Raw genomic sequence first — 21,348 nt, 5'->3', positions numbered from 1 at the left:
CTACAGAGGAACGATACTCTCACTCTGGTGGAAGGAGTTAAACAAGGTTGGCCATTGTGACGACCGATATACATATAGCAGGACTGGCGTATTCGTTAATTATTGCTATCAAGGCAAATCATACCATCCATGAGTATAATACATACAATACGTAAGTATAATCATAATACATCCAATACAAAGAGAAAATCAAAACAATGCAGAATATCGTGTTACAGCTACAGGGGAAGTGCAGATGCAAAATGTGCAAGGGATGTAACAAAGTAGATTGGAAGATCAGGAAATTCATCCAAAGCGCATCAGAGGTCAATTCAACCGCCTGATAACAGCGGGGAAGAAGCTGTTGGTGAATCTTGGGGTACGTTCTCTCAAGCCCGATGGTTGACAGGAGAGAGTAGCTGGGTTGTGAGTGGTCCTTCATTGTGTTTCCCTGAGGCAGTGTGAAGTGACGATGGAGTGAGTCAGTGGCGGGGGTGGTGTGGGAAGTCTAGTTTATGCGCTGGGCTAGGCTGCGCCCACATCTCTCTGCAATGTTTTGCAGCCTTGAGCTGAAAGTTGCCAACCAAGCTGCAATGCATCCTGATAGGATGTTTTCTTTGGCGCAACTTAGTTTAGTTTAGAAATTGTTATCGTTAAGAGTCATTTGGGAAACACAGAATGTCCTTAGCCTTCTGAGGATGTAAAGGCGAGCGAGGTGGGGACAATTTGGATTATGTTCACTGGGGTTAGGAAAGATAGAGGAATCTTTTAGAAATCATCCAAATTCTGACGGGGTCAGAGGAGATAGATGCGGGAGAAACATTCCCGATTGCGGGATTGGGAAACCATGGGTCACTGAGGATGAAGGAAAAGCTATTTAAGACCAAGACAAGGAGCATTTTCTCCGCCCAGTGGCACTCACCCCCGTCATCGCAAAGTGCTTTGAGCGGCTGATCTTGGCTCACCTCAAAGCCAGCCTCCCCCCCACACTGGACCCCCATCAGTTTGCCTACCGGACCAACAGATCTACAGAGGACGCCATATCTGCGGCCCTACACTCTGCCCTGACCCACCTGGACAACAACAACTCCTACATCAGGTTGTTGTTCATTGATTTCAGCTCTGCCTTTAACACTGCCATCCCCGCCAGCTTGATCACCAAACTCAGCCGACTTGGCATCACCACCTCCCTCTGCAATTGGACACTGGATTTCCTCACCAACAGACCACAGTCTGTTAGGATCAACAACCTCACCTCCTCCACTCTAACACTGAACACCGGCGTGCCACAGGTCTGTGTGCTCAGCCCTCTCCTCTACTCCCTCATCACCCATGACTGCGTCCCTAAGTATGGCTCCAACGCCATCATAAAATTTGCCGATGACACCACGGTGGTCGGGCTGATCAGTGCCAACGACGAGTCAGCCTACAGGGAGGAGGTCCAGAACCTGGTAGCCTGGTGTGCCAACAATAACCTCGTCCTCAACTCCAAGAAGACGAAGGAAATCATTGTTGACTTCAGGAAGACCAGAGGTGGCAGACATACCCCCATCCACATAAACGGGACTGAGGTGGAGCGCGTCTCCAACTACAAATTCCTCGGGGTACACATCTCAGAGTATCTGTCCTGGTCCCTCAATACCACCAAATTGATCAAAAAGGCGCAGCAGCGCCTTTACTTTCTGAGGAGGCTTAAGAAAGTTCACCTGTCCCCCCAGATCCTGTCCAACTTCTACCGCTGTACCATCGAAAGCATCCTGACCACCTGCTTCACGGTATGGTACAGCAGCTGCACCGCAGCTGACAGGAAGGCACTGCAACGGGTGGTGAAAACCGCTCAGTACATCATCGGTGCCCCGCTCCCTGCCATGGATGCCCTCCACCGAAAACGGTGTCTGAGACGGGCCGGGAAAATCATCAAGGACCCCCCCCCCCCCCCACCCTAACCATGGACTGTTTGCCCTCCTCCCATCAGGGGGGCGGTACAGGAGCCTCAGGTCTCGCACAAGCAGGCTGAGGAACAGCTTTTTCAATAACAACATTACACTGCTGAACTCTGAGTCCCGTCGCTAGCTATCTTTAGACTCTCCCATTTGTATACATTTATTTGCCTATGTACCAGTTTAATTCATCCACAACCCACACATTGTTAACCAGCATTTTTATTTTTATTTGTACTTTTATTTTTTATTTTTACTTCTACTATCTTGCACTATGACCAGACGCTAAACTGCATTTCGTTGTACCTATACTCGTATTTGTGCAATGACAATAACGTTGAATTCAATTGAATTGAATTTTCCCAGCCTGTGGTGAACCCCGGTTTTCTCTCGCACAGGAGGTGGTGGAAAACCAAATGTGGCCCTTGTGGCTAAAGGGATCAGGGGGTATGGAGAGAAGGCAGGTACAGGATACTGAGTTGGATGATCAGCCATGATCATATTGAATGGCGGTGCAGGCTCGAAGGGCCGAATGGCCTACTCCTGCACCTATATTCTATGCTTCTATATTACATATGTTTAGGAACAAGTTAAATGTGGGTCTTCGGGTTTAGGGAATTCGGGAATAAAGCAGGAACGGGGTGCGTCTGACTGGTCAGCCCCGATCGCAAAGAACGGGCTCAAAGTCTCCTCCTGCTCCCGCATGTTCCGTCAGTAAGACACCGTGGGGAGGATCCATGCTGTGATTCAGGGAGCAGCGTGGGGAGTTTGCTGTGGCAGGGAGAGCCAGCCCTGGATGAACCATTAAGCAAAATAAGCACGTGCTTCGGGCATCAAGGGAAGGGGGCACTACAGAGTGTTTTCTAGTGTCGGATTTACCATGGACCATGGGGCCAATGGTGCAGCTGAACCATTGGTTGTAAGTAGGCAACAATAAACATTATTTTGCATATTTGATTTGTGCATGTTAAAATGCTATGTATCTTCAAGGCGAGAAAGCAATGGAATCAAAGGTGTTTTGTTTCGTACAAATAATGATATGTCTTCATTAGAGTATATATATATATTAAATATGGTGTACAATTCTGGTCGCCAAATTATAGGAAAGATGTCAACAAAATAGAGAGAGTACGGAGGAGATTTACTAGAATGTGGCCTGGGTTTCAGCACCTAAGTTACAGAGAAAGGTTGAACAAGATAGGTTTTTATTCTTTGGAGCGCAGAAGGTTAAGGGGGGACTTGATAGAGGTATTTAAAATGATGAGAGGGATAGACAGAGTTGACGTGGATAAGCTTTTTTTCCATTGAGAGTAGGGAAGATTCAAACAAGAGGACATGATTTGAGAATTAAGGGACAAATGTTTTAGGGTAACATGAGGGGGAACTTCTTTACTCAGAGAGTGGTGGCTGTGTGGAATGAGCATCCAGTGGAAGTGGTGGAGGCAGGTTCGTTTATATCATTCAAAAATAAATTGGATAGGTATATGGACGGGAAAGGATGGAGGATTATGGTCTGAATGCAGGATGACGGGACTAGGTGAGAGTAAGTGTTCGGCACGGACTAGAAGGGCCGAGATGGCCTGTTTCGTGCTGTAATTGTTATATGGTTATATGGTTAAAATGGACCAATATCGATTTCTGTAAAAAATCGAATAGTGTTCAATAGATTTTTGTATTTGCGTTTTTCCCTCAGAACAATTTCTTTAAGAAATGAAAATGAAAGTGTGGCACTGTTTGCTAGAGTAAGATTTGTTCAAAAATTATATATTATGTTGATCATTTGTAATGAGCTACTCTATGTTTATTGGTACAGTTCTCATGTAGTGATACTGAACGGCTGTCACTTTATTGGATTTATAGACATCTTTGTATTCTCATTCTAATGTCACATTTTTTTAATGCAATGTAATTACTGGCGCCGTAGCGTTTCCTGTAAATAATTCTTACTGTAAGTTTTGTTTCATTTCGAACGATAACATTTTATTTGACGGTTTAGTATTGTGTTTATTTTGAATTACATATATATGGGGGCACCATCATCATTTCGGTGCTTAGGGCCTCTAAAGGTCTCAATTCGGCCCTGGGGGAGAGCCCTCTGCAGATGGTGGTAGGACAAGGTCACTCAGTGCGCAGACGCTGCCTGTGTTTGTGTGTGATCACAGGACGAGCTTCAGGCACTGGGTTGCGAGTTGGAGGGAGGGGGGGTCTCACACCCAACCTTCAGCAGCGTCCACGCTGGATAGGTCCACGTTGAGACCACTTGGTGCAACTCGGGAAACCCCTCGTAGCGGGCAGACATTGAAGGTGACACATTCACAGCCGCCTTCACCCGCATCGTCTTTAGTCAATGAAGGGTCAGTCAGAACCCCAGACCTGGCACAAGATAAGACGCACTGTGTGTACTGTGGGCATCAGTGGCCCCTGCCCTCGGGTCCACTGCTGGGACCTGCACCACCTACAGCGGGCACACAAACCACAGCCATCCACTGTTAAGGATCAGTGGCCAGGGTCAGTTTACTCTCTCAGGCTGACGTCCCCAGCACTGAGATTCCACCCACTCCCGGTCCCATCCACTGGTCAGACCACATCGTTCACAAGTTCAACACCAGGTTCCCCAAACACCCGCTCCCTCCCCAGCTCCATCACGGGGGGAGGGGGGTGGGGGTGGGGGGAGACTCAAGGATTTGTTCTCCGTAAAGAAACAACGTACCGCTGACTCCCGGCAATCCCTGGCCCAGACTGCCCTGTGGAGCGGGTGCGTTCGGGATGGGATTATCTACTGGGGGCGTGGGTCGGGAGATCCTGTCGAAGGAGCAAAGCACCTCAATTCAAACTCCCAATAACTCGTCCAACACTTCCTGCCCCGTGTGTGGACGAGCCTGTAGGTCCCTCACTGACCTCATCACAGCCTAGGACCCAATGACCCGGGGTGGACGTGTCATCCTGGGTTGCAAGAAGAGCAGGAACCGCGCCCAACACCAGTTAGACCCCAGCCTGGCCCTTGGGACAGTTCTGGTCACCATGACCCAAGAGAGACGGGGTCAGACAGGAGAGGGTGCACAGGGGATTTACCAGGACGTTGCCGGGACTGGAACTTTGTCATTGTGAGGAAAGGTCGGCTGGGGTTGTATCCCTGGAACAGAGGTCAGTGAGGGGGACGATGGAGGGGGGTAAAATGGTGAGTGACCTGGACAGAGTCAATAGGAACAACCATTTCCCTGAGCGGAAGGTCAGAGAACAAGGGGCATCTATGTACACCCCTCATGATTTCAGAAGCACCGTACACACACACACACACACACACAGACACACACACACACACCGTCCCCTCACACACACTGCCCGTCGCCCTCATATCCTCTGACAGTCTTGAGCAGACAGCCACATAATACTTCCTTTATTGACGGCAGCTTTGGGTGGTCCCGGTCCGGCCCGGCCTGAGGTGGGCGATGGTTGGTGCAGGAGGGGAGGGGGGGGGGGGGGGGGGGATCAGAGAGGGGCATCAGGCAGCGGGGGATGTGAGGGTGCCGAGCCGGGAGGGTGGCGGATACACACTGTGCCGTAGAGGTCGTGTCGCCGGTGCTGGGCCAGTGGCATCTGCCGGCGCACCTGCCGCAAGTAGTCTAGGTCGATCTCGGCACAGCAGAGTCCGGGGCCCTGTCCGCACTGTGCCAGCACACAGCCCCACGGGTCCACCACCATGGTGTGGCCGAACGACCAGCGCCGGTCGTTGTGCCGGCCTGTCTGTGCTGCCGCCACCACGTAGCACTGCGACTCAATCGCACGGCTCCGCAGGAGAGGCTGGGGAGAGAGTGGGCATCAGCACAGGCAGCACACAGGCAGCACACAGCCGGCACATACAGAGAGTACACACACACGCACACACGCACACACACAGCGGGGTAAACACACACACACACAGCGGGGTAAACACACACACACACACACACACACACACATAGCGGGGAAAACACACACACACACACACACGGAGTAAACGCGCACACACACACATAGCGGGGAAAACACACACACACACACACACACATAGCGGGGGAAACACACACATACACAGCGGGGAAACACACACACACACGGAGTAAACGCGCACACACACACATAGCGGAGAAAACACACACACACACAGGGAGTAAACGCACACACGCACACATAGCGGGGAAAACACACACACACACACACACAAGCGGGGGGAAACACACACACACACACACAGCGGGGAAACACATACACACACACACACACGCACGGGGTAATCGCACACACACACACATAGCGGGGAAAACACACACACACACACAGGGAGTAAACGCACACACACACACACACACAGGGAGTAAACGCACACACACACACACACACACACATAGCGGGGAAAACACACACACACACACACACACACACACCGGTGAATACACACACACACAACATGCACACACAGGGGATAAACACACACACACACACAGCGGGGAAACACATACACATACAAAGTGGGCACACACAGAGGGTAAACACGCACGCAGCGGGCACAGGCAGAGGGTACACACACACCACACACTACAGGCAGAGACAGGGGGTAAACACACACACAGCGGGCACACAAAACTGGAAAAACACACACACAGCGGGCACACAAAACTGGAAAAACACACACACAGCGGGCACACAAAACTGGAAAAACACACACACAGCGGGCACACAAAACTGGAAAAACACACACACACTACACACAATGGGCACAGGCAGAGGGTTCACACACCACACACAATGGGCAGAGACAGGCAGCATATGCAGAGGGTACACACACACAGCGGGCACATATGGGGCACAGACTGAGGGTAAACACTCACAGAGGACCCAGGCAGAGGGTACACACACACACAAAAATATAAGTTATTTATGTTTAAAAAATGTTGAGATTCTCTCTCTTGTCAATCACGCCATGAAGACCACGCCCCTTCTGGTGGGAGGGATTATAAAACCCAGAAGTGTGGGCGTGGCTCAGTCTATGCAAGATGGAGGAGGGAGAGGTCAGGACTCACTGCCTTTAGTGGCCTTGCACCCTGCTTGAAATGCTATGAAACTGCACTTGAATTTGGTGGCCTTGCACCCTGTTTGAAATGGAATTTCAAGGAATAGCCGTGAGTCAACTGCCAGCCCACCAGCCGTGAGTGAGTGAGCTGCCAGCACAACAGGATTGAGTGACCGAGCCGCCAGCCCAAAAATCCATTCGGCCAACAATGTCCATACTAGCCCACTGGAAAGCAGTTCCTTCAGCCCACAACACCCACACTAGCGCTCCAGAAAGCCCCCCTCCCCACTGGCCACCAATATTGGAATTGGTGGAGAGGTGGAATATTGCGTTGGGGGACCAGCCCTCCCGTGTGATGTCCCACTTTGTCTAGTGTATATATATATATATATATATATATATATATATATATATATATACTAGACCAAGTGCAGACCCCTTGGGTCTGCTCCCCCAACGCAGCCTTTCCGTACCCGTAGCCCCCACGGGAGACGTGGTCCTCCAACTCAAGCGGCTCAGGAATCAGCAGTGCGGCTGTTTTTAAATGGCGTCTTTGAGGCGAGATGCGGGCGCCAGCAGCCGTTATGGTCGCTAGCCAGCAGGAGGCGACAAAATGAGTGAGTGGGGGGGGGGAGAAGGATTATATTAAAAATGTGTACATAAACACGACAAAATTTAATGAGGAGTGGATACTTGGAATGAAAAGTGAAATCTCTACCGAAATGGAAAAAATCAGGGCGTTTGTGGGTCGGGTGTTGGCGTAGCAACGAATCAAAGGCTTGCAGCCACAAGTCAGAAACACACACAGCCACACAGCCAGACACACAGAGTTTTAAATATAGACTAGACCAAGGGGGACCCGTTGGGTCCCGTCCCCTCAACGCGCGGTTGCGGGGGAGGGGGGCGGCCTTCGGCGTCACACACACACTAACCACCCCCCACACACAATAACCCCCACCCCCCTTGATATTATATAAATATTATTCATTTGCTCCTTTTACCTCATCCCCCGTCCTATTTACCACGCATAACCCCCAACTGCGCAGGCATGGCTAGAGAGGGGAGGGGGGGGGGTAGACAGGGAGGGGAGGGGAGGGGGGTAGAGAAGGAGGGGAGGGGGGTACAGAGGGAGGAGAGGGGGAAGTCCAAAACTAGGGGTCACAGTTTAAGGATAAGAGGGAAGTCTTTTAGGACCGAGATGAGAAAATCATTTTTTACACAGAGAGTGGTGAATCTGTGGAATTATCTGCCACAGAAGGTAGTTGAGGCCAGTTCATTGGCTATATTTAAGAGGGAGTTAGATGTGGCCCTTGTGGCTAAAGGGATCAGGGGGTATGGAGAGAAGGCAGGTACAGGATATTGAGTTGGATGATCAGCCATGATCATAATGAATGGCGGTGCAGGCTCGAATGGCCTACTCCTGCACCTAGTTTCTATGTTTCTATGGAAGCCGTCGGGATCTGCAGATCAGAGCCCACTTGAGTGAGTGGGGGGGGGAGAAGGATTTAATGAAAAAAATGGACATAAACATAACGAAATGTAATGAGGAGTGGATAGCTGGAAGAAAATGTGAAATGTCTACCGAAATGGCTGCTTGTATGGGTGAGAAGCCAGTTTTTTTTTTGAAAAACTGGGGGGTGGGGTGGGAGAAGGAATTGATTAAAAACGTGTACTTAAACACGACGAAATGTAATGAGGAGCGGATACTTTGAAAGAAAAGTGAAATCTCTACCGAAATGGAAAAGATGTCGGCGATTCTGCTTTACCCCTTATCCTTAAACTTTAACCCCTTGTTCTGGTCTTCCCCAACATCCGGAACAATCTTTCTGCATCTAGCCCGTCCAACCCCTTAAGAATTTTATACGTTTCTATAAGATACCCCCTCAATCTTCTAAAATCTAGTGAGTACAAGGCGAGTCTATCCAGTTTTTCTTCATATGAAAGTTCTGACATCCCAGAAATCAGTCTGGTGAACCTTCTCTGTACTCCGTCTCTATGGCAACGATGTCTTTGAGCATTGGGCATTGTGACATCACACGATGGAACGTTCACCATTGGCTGGGGCTCCTGCATAGGCATATGTAAATTAATCCATTCCGATTGGACATATGTGAGCATTGGGCATTGTGACATCACACGATGGAACGTTCAGCAGGGGCTGGTGAAGCTTCTGTGGGTGTGAAGCCAGTTTTTTGAAATATTGGGGGGGGGGGGGGGGGGGGGGGGTAAGGATTTGATTAAAAAACGTGTACTTAAACACGACGAAATGTAATGAGGAGCGGATACTTAGAAAGAAAAGTGAAATCTCTACCGAAATGGAAAAGACGTCGGCGATTCTGCGTCCGGTTTCGGAGTTGCAGGGAATCAAAGGAAGAAATGCGGCCGGAAGCCGTACATGTAAATGGATCCGTTCCGATTGGACGTCTGCGAGCGTCGGGCATGGCGATTGGACATCTGCAAGCATCGGGCATTGTGACATCGCACGGCTGGAACGAATCGAAAGGCAGCCGGACGGATGTCGGACGGATGGGGCGAGAGTTTTAATATATAACTAGACCAAGTGCAGACCCGTTGGGTCTGTTTCCCCAACGGCGTTTTGCGGGGGGGGGGGGGGGGGGGGGGGCTGCGGCATCAAACTCACATTAACCACCCCCCAAACACACAGGTGGGGGGAGGGTGGATGTGAAGAGGGGAGGGAGGGGAGAGGAGGTGGAGGAAACGGGACAGATTTGGGAGGGAAAGGAGAGCGGGGTAGGGGGTGAGAGAGGGGGATGGGGAGAGAGATGTGGGGGAGGGGGAGGTTGGGGAGGTAGGGGGGAGGGAGGGGGAGAGGGGTGGGGGAGAGAGGGGAAAGAGTGGGGAGGGAGAGTGGAGGGGGAAGGTGGAAGAGTGGGGAGGGAGGTGGAGAGGGGTAGGGGGAGTGATGGAAGAGGGACAGAGGGGTAGGAGGAAGGGGGCGGGTGGAGTGAGGGAAGGGGGTGGCGTAGAGAGGGAAGGGGGGTGGTGGAGAGAGGGATGGGTGGGAGAGGGAGAGGGGTGAGAAGAGGGAAACATAGAACCATTGAAATTAAGTGCAGGAGTAGGCCATTCAGCCCTTCGAGCCTGCACCACCATTCAATATGATCGTGGCTGATCATCCAACTCAGTATCCTGTTCCTGCCTTCTCTTCATACCCCCTGATCCCTTTAGCCACAAGGGCCACATCTAACTCCCTTTTAAATACAGCCAATGAACAGGCCTCAACTACCTTCTGTGCCAGTGAATTTCAGAGATTCACCACTCTCTGTGTGAAAAATGTTTTTCTCATCTCGGTCCTAAAAGATTTACCCCTTATCCTTAAACTGTGACCCCTTGTTCTGGACTTCCCCAACATCTGGAACAATCTTCCTGCATCTAGCCTGTCCAACCCCTTAAGAATTTTGTAAGTTTCTATAAGATACCCCCTCAATCTTCTAAAATCTGGCATGTACAAGCCGAGTCTATCCAGTTTTTCTTCATATGAAAGTACTGACATCCCAGGAATCAGCCTGGTGAACCTTCTCTGTACTCCCTCTCTATGGCAACGATGTCTTTGAGCATTGGGCATTGTGACATCACACGATGGAACGTTCACCAGGGGCTGGGGCTCCTGCAAAGGCATATGTAAATGATTCCATTCCGATTGGACATCTGTGAGCATCGGGCATTGTGACATCACACGATGGAACGTTCACCAGGGGCTGGGGCTGGTGCGGATTCTTTGAGTGAGAAGCCAGTTTAGTTTTGAAATATTGGGGGGGAGGGGGGGGGGAAGGATTTGATTAAAAACGTGTACTTAAACACGACGAAATGTAATGAGGAGCGGATACTTAGAAAGAAAAATGAAATCTCTACCGAAATGGAAAAGACGTCGGCGATTCTGCGTCCGGTTTCGGAGTTGCACGGAATCAAAGGAAGAAATGCGGCCGGAAGCCGTACATGTAAATGGATCCGTTCCGATTGGACATCTGCGAGCGTCGGGCATCGCGATTGGACGGGTGCGAGCATCGGGCATTGTGACATCGCACGGCGGGAACGAATCGAAAGGCAGAAAGGCAGCCGGACGGATGTCGGACGGATGGGGCGAGAGTTTTATAGAATAAAATAGATAGATAGATAGATATATGTGTGTGTGTACCAAGATTGGTGGAGTTGCGGGCAGTGAGGAATGCCGTCAAAGTAGACAGCGGAAAAAAATCAGCCACAGAAATGGGCGCAGAAATGGCATGTATGGTTTAATCAGATCAACTGTGAGGTGCTGCGCTTTGGGAGATTGAATGTAAATGGAAAGTATCTAGTTGATGGCAAGACCCACAACAGCATTGATGTACAGGGGGACCGTAGTGTTCTCTCACTCATGGTCTCACTCAAATGGAAATCACTATTATAAGAATGTTTCCTCACTACTGGTCAGAGACGGAAATCACTGTGTGAGCAGTGTTCCCACATTCCCATGCTCACAAACACTGAAATCTCCATTATAGGAGTGTTCCTTCACATGCTGAATTCACCCGGGCTCACACACACTGACATCACTATCCTGTTCGCTCACTCTCAGGCACTGAAAGTAACATTAAAGGTGTGTTCACTCACACCCCGACATGCACAATGACCTCACTATTAATGGACAGTTCCCTCACATACAAATGCACACCCATATTGTAATCACAATTGAAGGTACGTTCTGTCACACCTAGGCTCACTAACGCTGTGAAATAATTATGAAGAGAACACTCACGCACACCTGCGCTCACACGCACACACACACACACACACACACACACACACACACATACTGACATCACTATTAGAGATGCTCCTTCGCACCTTGGTTTGTACAAATCATGAATAAAGGAGCATTGCCTCACACACAATGAAATCACTGTTCCAGGAGCGTCCGTACACACCCAGGCTCACACACATTGAAATTACCATTTAAAAGAATGTTCCTCATACACATTGCAATTACTATTAGCATTCCATCACTCCCGTGGTTACACATGCTGAAATCACTTTTAAAGGAACGCTCCTTCAAGCCCGGACTTCGGAAGGGGGTGGGAATAGATGCAAAAGTGGGATTTCAGTGCGAGGGTGCTGGGTGTGAAGGATTTCAGTGTGAGGGTGCTGGGTGTGAAGGATTTCAGTGTGAGGGTGCTGGGTGTGAGGGAACTCTCCTTTAGTCGTTTGTTGAAAGATACAGAATTGAGTCCACCCCGACCGTCAATCACCGTTGCACATTAGAGTCAAGTCAAGAGTGTTTTATTGTCATATGTCCCGGATGGGACAATGAAATTCTTACTTGCTCCAGCACAACAGAATATGTGAATATATGTAAACATAGTACATAACGGGGGAAGAGAAAACAAACGTTTACTATATTTGTTAGTTATTTAACTTTTTTTTTGCCAGCATCACCAGGCACCCACACCACCTAAAAGCACTAATAAAGGAGCGTTCCCTCAAACTCACACACGCACACCGTCCCCTCCCACACACACCGTCCCCTCACACACACACACATACACCATCCGCGCACACACTGTTGCCTCACACACACTGTCCCTCGCCCTCATATGCACCATTCCCCCCTCACACACTCTGACAGTCTTGAGCAGACAGCCACATCATACTTCCTTTATTGACGGCAGCTTTGGGTGGTCCCGGCCTTACCCGGCCTGGCCTGGGGTGGCCGATGGTTGGTGCAGGAGGGGTGGAGGCTCAGAGAGGGGCAGCAGGCAGCGGGGAAGGTCAGGCTCACACACACTGTAATCACTATTATAGGAACCTTTCCTCACATCCAGTGGGGCACTCACTGAAATCACTATTATTGTCATGATCCCTCATCCCAGATCCATACACTGACATCACCATTAATGGAGTATACCTCATACCAGTCTCGCACTCACTGACATCACACACGGGCTCACACACACACCGACATCACCATTAATGGGGCATACCTCACACATGGGCTCACACACACTGACATCACCATTAATGGGGCATACCTCACACATGGGCTCACACACACTGACATCACACACAGGCTCACACACACCGATATCACTGTCGAGGGGCCATTCACTCAAATCAGTATCGGGAGCGTTGTGATCCGCCTGGAATTTTAGTGATATTACTCTTGCGAACTCACCTCCCAATGCGCCATGCCAGTCGTTAGTGTAAAAGCCGAGGGGAACGTGAGAATCTCTGCCCCAGCACTGGCAAGAGCCAATGAGATTTCTGGAAATCGAAGATCATAACAAATAGCAAGTCCAATCTGTGGAAGAGAAGAACAGAAAGTGGCATGACAGGTACACAGGGTGCTGAAGGCCTTTATCAGTCAGAGAAATGAGTGTACTGTGGGGATATGATGTCACATTGGTGAAGCCACACTTTGAGTATGGTGTGTAGTTTTTGTCACCCTGCTATTGAAAAGATGCCACTGAGCTGAAACAAGTGCAGGGAAGATTTACGAGGTTCTTGCCAGGACTCATGGAATTGAGTTATAAGGAGGCTTTGGGCAGGTTTGGACTTTATTCCTTAGAACAAGGGAAAATGAGAGGTAGTTATAAAAGTGTATAAAATGATTAGGGGAGTAGATAAGGTGAATACACACAGTTCCTTTCTCTGGGTTGGGGAATCAAGAACCAGCGGGGCACAGGCTCAAGGTGAGAAGGGAAAAATTTAAAGGGAGGCATGGGGCAACGTTTTCATACATAGGTTAATGCGTGAACGGAACGAGCTGCCAGAAAATGGTTGAGGCAGGTACCATAAAAACATCAAAAATACATTTGCACAGGTATGTGGACAGGAAAGGTTCAGAGGATGTGGGTCAAATGCAGGCAAATGGGATGAGCGTAGATGGCATCTTTTTGGCATGAGGTAGTTGGACTGAAAGGCTTGTTTTTGAACTGTGTGACTGTGACTATATCAGACACAGAGTGAAGCTCTGAAGCTCTGAGAACATTGAATTCTCCCAATTTTGCTAGCCCTTGCTGTCTCCTCCCCTTCCTTAACCCTCTAGCTGTCTCCTCCCACCCTCCCATCTGCCCACCCTCGGGCTCCTCCTCCTCCTCCCCTTTTCCTTCCTTCTCCCCCCCCCCCACCCCCCATCTGTCTGAAGAAGGGTTTCGGCCCGAAACGTCGCCTATTTCCTTCGCTCCATAGATGCTGCTGCACCTGCTGAGTTTCCCCAGCAATTTTGTGTACCTTCGATATTCCAGCATCTGCAGTTCCTTTTTGAACACAGAGTGAAGCTCCCTCTGCTCACTCCCAGGGCAAGGGTCAGACACAGAGTGAAACTTCCTTTACACTCCCAGGGCACGTGTCCAGTTATACCCTGTCTCACTTACCTTGCCTATTGGGGTTGTAACAGGAGGCTCGATCCGAGGTCCCGGGATGGTGGAGCTGCTCTCCTTGAGCGAAACCTGACCTTGGATATCCACATCAAACAGGTGGGTCTTGCGATAGAGGCCGGCAATCTCTCCTACAGACAGCAGGGTTAGTGTAAGCAGGAGGGGTCTGTCAGTGACAGGGTGTTCCTGTCAGCCCAACCTGGCCCACCCTCTCCCCAGCCCAGTGACAGCAAGGCAAATGTGTGAAGCCACCGGAGTTGAATAGTCGCCAGGTTTCCGCGTCAGGGCTGCAGATTGCCAGCAGGCTATCTTTGGTCCATTCCAGAGTCATTTCCCGTCCCTGGCAGCTCTGGTTTCCCCCTCAACCTCCCCCGCTGCCCCACCCCCCCCGGCTCCCCCTTACCTGAGTCATTGAGCAACAGATGGGTGTTGTAGATCCGTCGCTCCCGGTCCCAGTCAGGACCCTGCTCGTGGAACCCTCCCAGGGACAGCCACACACCAGACTCCCTGTGGACAGACACATCAGCAGTGAGAGAGAGGGAATGATGGGGAGAGGGAGTGGCGGAGAGAAGAGAAAGGAAAAAGAGGGAGAGGACAGATGGGTGAAGTGCAGGAGGGGCATGAAGGGAAGGAGGATGAGAGGGGTGAAGGGAGGATGAGAGGAGTGAAGGGGAAGAGGTGGAGAGAGGTGAAGGGGGAAGGGGGGAGAGGGGTGATGGGGAGGAGGAGGATGAGGGGAGAGAGGCGAGGATGAGAGGGATGAAGGGGGAGGATGGGAGGAGTGAAGGGGGAAGGGGGGAGAGGGGTGATGGGGAGGAGGAGGATGAGGATGAGGGGAGAGAGGCGAGGATGAGAGAGATGAAGGGGGAGGATGGGAGGGGTGAAGGAGAGGATGGAATGGGGGAGAGGGGATGTGATGAGGGGGATGCGGGTGGAGAGGCAAGGATGAGAGGGGTGAAGTGGCGGATGGGTAGGGGGTGAGGGTTCAATGGAAGGGTGGGGAGGTGAGGTACAGGGCCCCTGTCTCACTACCTGGCCAGCTGACGGTAGCTCCCCACCAGCTCTCCCTCCAGGCTCTCGGCGAGACGCAGCATGACCTCGGTGCTGGGCGAGATGTGATCGAAAGCCTCGGGAAGGAAGACCATACGGGCCCCTCGCGCTGCCCCCTGCCTCACCAGCTCCCGGCACTCCCGCAAGTTATGGTCCTTGTCGTCGGTCGAGGACAGCTGGCACACGGCGATCAGGGCCTTCCTCGCCATGGACATGCCTCTGGCCCTGCCCCAGAACAGCAGAGCCAGTCAGTACACACCTCCCCTCGCCGGGCCTACACCCAAATACCCCCCACCCCATACCCCTGGCCCACATACAAATACCCTTGTGTACCGCACATCCCTCTCAACCTCGTCAGGCCTACACCCAAATACCCCCACCCCATACCCCTGGCCCACATACAAATACCCTTGTGTACCGCACATCCCTCTCAACCTCGTCAGGCCTACACCCAAATAACCCCCACACCATAACCATTGTCCCATACGCAAATACTCCAACACACTGCACACTTCCCTCTCACCCTTATCCAGATACCCCCTGCCCCCCCCCCCCCCCCCTCTCCCCCCACCACCCCCCTCCCGTACCCCCGGCCCACGCACAAATACCCCGGCACACCACACACACCCATCTCACCCTCGCCCAGATAGCCACACCCTCACACCCATACTCCCAGTACGTTTTGCTAACAACAACGCCTTCTGTGCATCAATGCCCCGCCTCACCACCTCTCTACCCCTCTCACTGCCATCCAAATCTCTCTCTTGTGCGCAAATCCGCCTCCAGTCCACACGCAACTGGCCACATATGAACTTGCCACCTGCGTTAAAGGAACAGCCCCTCCCATAGCCAAATGCCCCACATCCTGAGCCTCGTCAGACCTCTAGTTCCACCCCCTCCCACCCCCGAATGCACAAACCCACACATGTGAGAGACGTAACAAAGCCATCAATACCCATCTACTTTGAAAATTTGAGGATATTCAGTCTGTTGACAAATACTCTATTGACCTTCTACACGTGCTAGAGAGCATGTTGACTGGTTGCACCATGGCCCGGTTTACGTTTAGATTTATGATTGTCACAGGTACCGAAATACAATGAAAAGCTTTGTTGTGCATGCTATCCAAACAGATCAGTTATACTATACATAAATGCAATCAAGTCAAACTTAAGTACCATAGATAGAGCAAAGGGGAAGGTACAGAGTGCAGAATATAGTTCTCAGCATTGTAGTATAGACAAAGTCCAATGACCACATTAGGGTGGAGGTGAATCAGAGTTTATAGAAGAACTAATCAGAAACCTGATATAAAGTGGAAGCTGTTCCCGAGTCATGTGGTGTGCACTTCCAAGCTTCTGTGTCTTCTGCTGAATGGGAGCAGGGAGAATGAGGGATGACCGTATTGGGACAAGTCATTGAATGTCCTTGGCTGCTTTTCCAAGGCAGCTTGAAGTGCAGACGGAGCCTGTGGTGGGAAGGTCTGGTCTGTGTGATGGTCTGGGCTACATCTACAACTCTCTGCAATTTCTTGCGGTCTTGGTCTTCCCAACTTAAGCTGTGATGCAACCCAACAGTATGCTTTCGACGGTACATGTGTAAAAGTTTGTAAGAGGCAATGGAGACATGTCAATTTTTTTCAGTCTCCTCAGGGAGTAGAGATGCTGGTGTGCCTTCTTGGTTGTCGCATCAATGTGGTTAGATCATGACAGATTGTTGGTAATACTTATGCCAAGGAACTTGAAACTCTCAACCATTTCCACCGGCACCATTGATGCTGATTGGGGCATGTACTCCACAATCTTCCCGAAGTCAATAACTAGCTCCTTTGTCTTAGTGACATTGAGGGAGAAGCCAATGAGGAAGAAACCCTGTTTACTATTTCTTTCCTGTACTCCACCTTGTCATTGTTTGTGATCTGGCTCTTCACAGTGGTGTCATCTGCAAACTTGTGGATGGACTTAGAGATAAATTTGGCCACACAGTTGTGAGTGTATAGGAAGTATAGTATGCGATTGAAAACGCATCTTGTAAGTACCAGTGTTAAGAATTATTATGGAGAAGGCGTTATCACCTATCCTCATTGATTGTGGTCTGCTGATCAGAAAGTTGAAGATCCAGTGGTAGAGGGGAAACTGATTCCTCGGTTCCGAAGTTTGGAGTTGTTTGGATGGATTTATGGCGTTGAAGGGAGACCTATCGTTGGTAAATGGGAGTCTAACATAGGAGTCCTTGTTGTCTAGGTCAGTGCTTCATAAACTGGTGAATGGTTCACCCAAGGGCAAATTAAATAATTTTGGGATGAATGACATAATTTATTCAGATTTTTTTTTCTCTATTCTTAAAAAAGGCATTGCTATTAGTGTCTTAGCAAGCTCTTATTGGTTTTAATGGCAGTGGAGCTGGATATTTGATGGCAGTGGAGCTGGAAATTTGATATGTGTTTTTCTCTCTACCTATGGTTTTCTAATTTCAAAGTAGTAGGATATTTCACAAATTTACTGTAATATAACTTTTTAGGGATGAGCTAGTGGGATCATACATTTATAATTGGCAACACTGGAGGATCGCTGCAGGCAACTGTTGAAGTGTAACATTACTTTGTGTTGGCAATTTAGCTTCTTTTCTGCTAGAACTAGAATTCTATATATATTGAGTGTACTTCAATCTACCAGCACTTATTTTCATCAAGACGTTGGAATGTTTTTTTCTCATTCTAATAGAATGATTTTCCAACTCCAGTGGTAATTAAACTTCTTTTTTTTTACTCCCAGTTTTCTTTACATATTTTTAGGATGTTCAAAAAGTTGAATAAAATAAACACTTAAGTAATTAGTTAATTTATGTTTTTTGCTCGTGTGACATTATATATAAAATTATACACAAAACAAAAATTACCAAGAAACATAAGAAAATTTAGTTGAGGGTGAATTACATTTTGTGATAAAGACTCAATGGTGAATGACACATAAATAGTTTAAGAAGCACTGGTCTAGGTGTTCCAGAGATGAATAGAGGGCCAGAGAGATGGCGTCTGCCATGGACCTGTTGTGGCAGTGCATTAACCAGCTGGGAGATTGGAGCTAATGTGCACCTTCATCAGTCTCATTAAGCACTTCATGATGGTGGATGTCAGAGGCACTCGATGGTAGTCATTAAGGAATGCTGACTTACTTTTCTTCGGGACCGGGATGATAGTGGTCTTTTTGAAGCAAGTGGGGTCCTCAGTATTGGAGTCGTAAGAGATTAAAGATGTCTATCTTTAAAATTAAAGATCCACAGTAATGGTTGGTACAGGTGCACCAACATTGGTTGGTGGCATTCCACCACCGCCCTTCTGTTCAAAACGGGACATGCATTGAGTTACTCAAGGAGCGCCCCATTTTTGCCAGCCCTACTGCCTACTTATGTTTTGTAATCTGTTATAGCATGCAAGCCTAGCCACAATCTACAACGCAAACGCCCAGGAACAAAGGAGATTACGAAAAGTGGTGGACACTGCCCAGTTCATCAAAGGTACTGACCTCCCACCATAGAAAGGATCTATAGGAGGCACTGCCTTAAAAAGGCACCTGGCATCATCAAAGACCCACACCATCCTAGCCACACATTCAGTTCACTCCTACCATCAGGAAGGTTTATTGAATTATTTATTGATTGTATATTTAAACATGTAGTGCCTGTTATGCTGCTGCAAGTAAGACTTTCATTGTTCTGTTGCCGGTACACATGACAATTAAACACTCTTGACACATAGCATTTTGGGAAGTTAAACCAGGGCATGACTTGCACAAATAATGCCAGGGCATGACTTGCACAAATAATGCCAGGGCCCTGTGGAATGTTGTCAAATAAAGGGACCTAGTTCCCTGGAAGTGGCAAGACAGGTACATGGGGTGGTGAAGAAGATATTTGGCACGCTTGCCTTCATCAGTCAGGACACGGAGTACAGGAATTAGGACATCATGTAATAGATGTATGTTGTTGTCAAGACCAGAGTTGGAGTATTGTGTGGATGAGGTCATCCTGCTATAGGAAGAATGTTATTAAGCTGGAAAATGTGCCAAAATCACAGAGATGATTTACAAAGATATTACTGGGTCTGGAGACCTTGTGTAATAATAGGCTGGATCTTGTTACCTTGAGTTTAGGAGGTTAAAAGGTGACCTGATGGAGGTTTACAAAATCATGAAAGGTGTACATAAATTGAATGGTTATACTCCTTCCCCCAGGGTAGCGGGGTCTAAAATTAGACGGCACAGGTGAGAAAAAGATTTATAGGGGACCTGAGGGGCATGTGGTTTTACACAGCCAGTGGCGGGCACATGGAATGAGATGTCTGAGGAAGAGGGGGAAGGGGGGGGGGGAAGGCAAGCACAATTACAATTAAAAGACTGACAAGTGCATAGATAGGAAATGGTTTAGATGGTAATGGGCCAAGTGCAGGCAACTGGGACTAGCTCAGGTGGACACCATGGTTGGCATGGATGTGTTGGGCTGAAGGGCCTATTTCCGTGCTGTAAAGCTCCATGACACTATATTGCTCCATCCCACTGCGCACAAATAGCTCCCCTTAATCACAAAGATGCCATCCTGCTGTGTTCCCTTCCTCCCCGAAACACCCCTCAGTGTATCGCTGGCACTGGAAGCGCAGAGATCAAACGTGAGCGTCCGTCAATAGTGGGTGGGGTGGGGGGGGTCTATTGGCGGGGGTGCAGCATGAGATGGTCCATCAGTATTGGGACCGTTGGTGGGTCGTTTATCGGTTGGAGGTCTGGCGGTGGTGGGGTGGCAGTAGGGGTGCAGCAGGAGAGGACAATGCAGGTTGGGGATCACAGGAAGCGAGGATGGGCGCAAGGTTGGTTAAGGGTACGGTGCAATGGGTAAAGACAGGTTCAGGTGCAATTTATGGAGCAGCAGAGTCAGGGTGGAGAAGCACTGAAGGGGCCATGGGCAGAGCCTGTTGGAGAAAGATCGAGGCCACAGTTAGAATGGTGAGAAGGTGGGGTTAAGGGGAATGGTCAAGGACAGAGGGAGGTGGTGCATGGGTCAAGGGGCAGTCAGGGTCATGTGGAGGTGGGCTCATGGGATGGAGGCAGGGTACCGAGAAGGGGACAGACACAAAATGCTGGAGTAACTCAGCAGGACAGGCAGCTTCTCTGGAGAGATAGAATGGGTGACGTTTCGGGTCGAGACCCTTCGGGGTCAGGGTATGAGAATGTAAAGTCAAAGGGAAGAGTGAGAGTAAGAGTGATGAGTTGGGAATCAGGATAGTGGGTAGGTGGGGTCAAGGTAATAAAAGTAGACTTTTGGAGGGAGCTGGACCTTGGCCTGGGGACAGGGGCGGAGCCTGAAGAAGGGGCGGGACTTGGAGACATGGGGCGGGGCCTGGTGAGGTAATTTATGCAGATTAATCGCATCTCCCGCCCCCATGTGCAAATTATTAGCATACGACCCGTGCCCAAGTCCTTGATTGGTTACAGCAGAATATATTAATGATTAGCCCCGCCCCTCTCCAGCTCCGTGACGTCACTAAGCGCGGCCAGGGGGAGATCCGGGTCCTCTCCGTAGCAGCCCACCTCATCAGCCTGACTAAAAACAAATTACTTTGCGCAAATCAAATAGCAAAGGCTCTACAGATTCGTCGTAAAAATATTGGCTAGTGCGACGGCATCGGAAGAATTACCCGCGAATTGCTGTGACAGTCGGTAGAAGAAGCATTGGCGAGAGATTAAAATGGCGGCCGGCGGTGACGGTTGGGGTCCTGATGGGTCAGGTGGCCGACGCCGTGCCGTAGTGGACAAACACCCGCAGGGCGTAGAATCGGTAAATGTTGCCACGTGGGCACGGTGGGGTTTGACCGGACGATGAGGCGTTAACGACGTTCCCGGCTCCGCGCTGTGGCTTGGCCTGTGCTTTATTTCATCGCCCCCTTGAGCGGGAAGGTCCCGACAGG

The 21,348-nt window shown here is 49.8% G+C and overlaps 1 protein-coding gene across 2 annotated transcripts; it reads right to left on the bottom strand.

Annotated features, from left to right (window-relative positions):
* Positions 1–3,877: 3,877 nt before the first annotated feature.
* nit1 (nitrilase 1) lies at positions 3,878–21,338 on the bottom strand. 2 transcript variants are annotated; one of them, XM_033042611.1, is made up of 7 exons: positions 21,079–21,111; positions 18,567–18,652; positions 15,375–15,617; positions 14,746–14,849; positions 14,340–14,473; positions 13,139–13,264; positions 3,878–5,720 (listed from the first exon to the last, which is right to left on the bottom strand). In XM_033042611.1, exons 3-7 carry the CDS (start codon positions 15,605–15,607, stop codon positions 5,409–5,411), a joined length of 909 nt encoding a protein of 302 aa, XP_032898502.1. In that variant the 5' UTR covers positions 15,608–15,617; positions 18,567–18,652; positions 21,079–21,111; the 3' UTR covers positions 3,878–5,408. The 2 variants fall into 2 exon arrangements, with proteins under 2 accessions (XP_032898502.1, XP_032898501.1); XM_033042610.1 differs by lacking the exon at positions 18,567–18,652 and having other exon boundaries at positions 21,079–21,338.
* Positions 21,339–21,348: the final 10 nt, after the last annotated feature.

This window comes from Amblyraja radiata, chromosome 24 (assembly GCF_010909765.2).
Source record: "Amblyraja radiata isolate CabotCenter1 chromosome 24, sAmbRad1.1.pri, whole genome shotgun sequence".
Lineage (NCBI taxonomy): Eukaryota > Metazoa > Chordata > Chondrichthyes > Rajiformes > Rajidae > Amblyraja > Amblyraja radiata.
The sequence above is the reverse complement of the archived record's forward strand: the minus strand, read 5'-3'. Positions and strand labels throughout refer to the sequence as shown.

Coding starts and splice junctions, on each gene's coding strand:
- nit1 (XM_033042610.1), bottom strand. CDS start 21,113: ATGCTTCTTCTACCGACTGTCACAGCAATTCGCGG. Junction 15,618..21,078: donor ACTGTCACAGCAATTCGCGG/GTAATTCTTCCG, acceptor GTTCTGGGGCAG/GGCCAGAGGCATGTCCATGG. Junction 14,850..15,374: donor AGCTACCGTCAGCTGGCCAG/GTAGTGAGACAG, acceptor GTCTGTCCACAG/GGAGTCTGGTGTGTGGCTGT.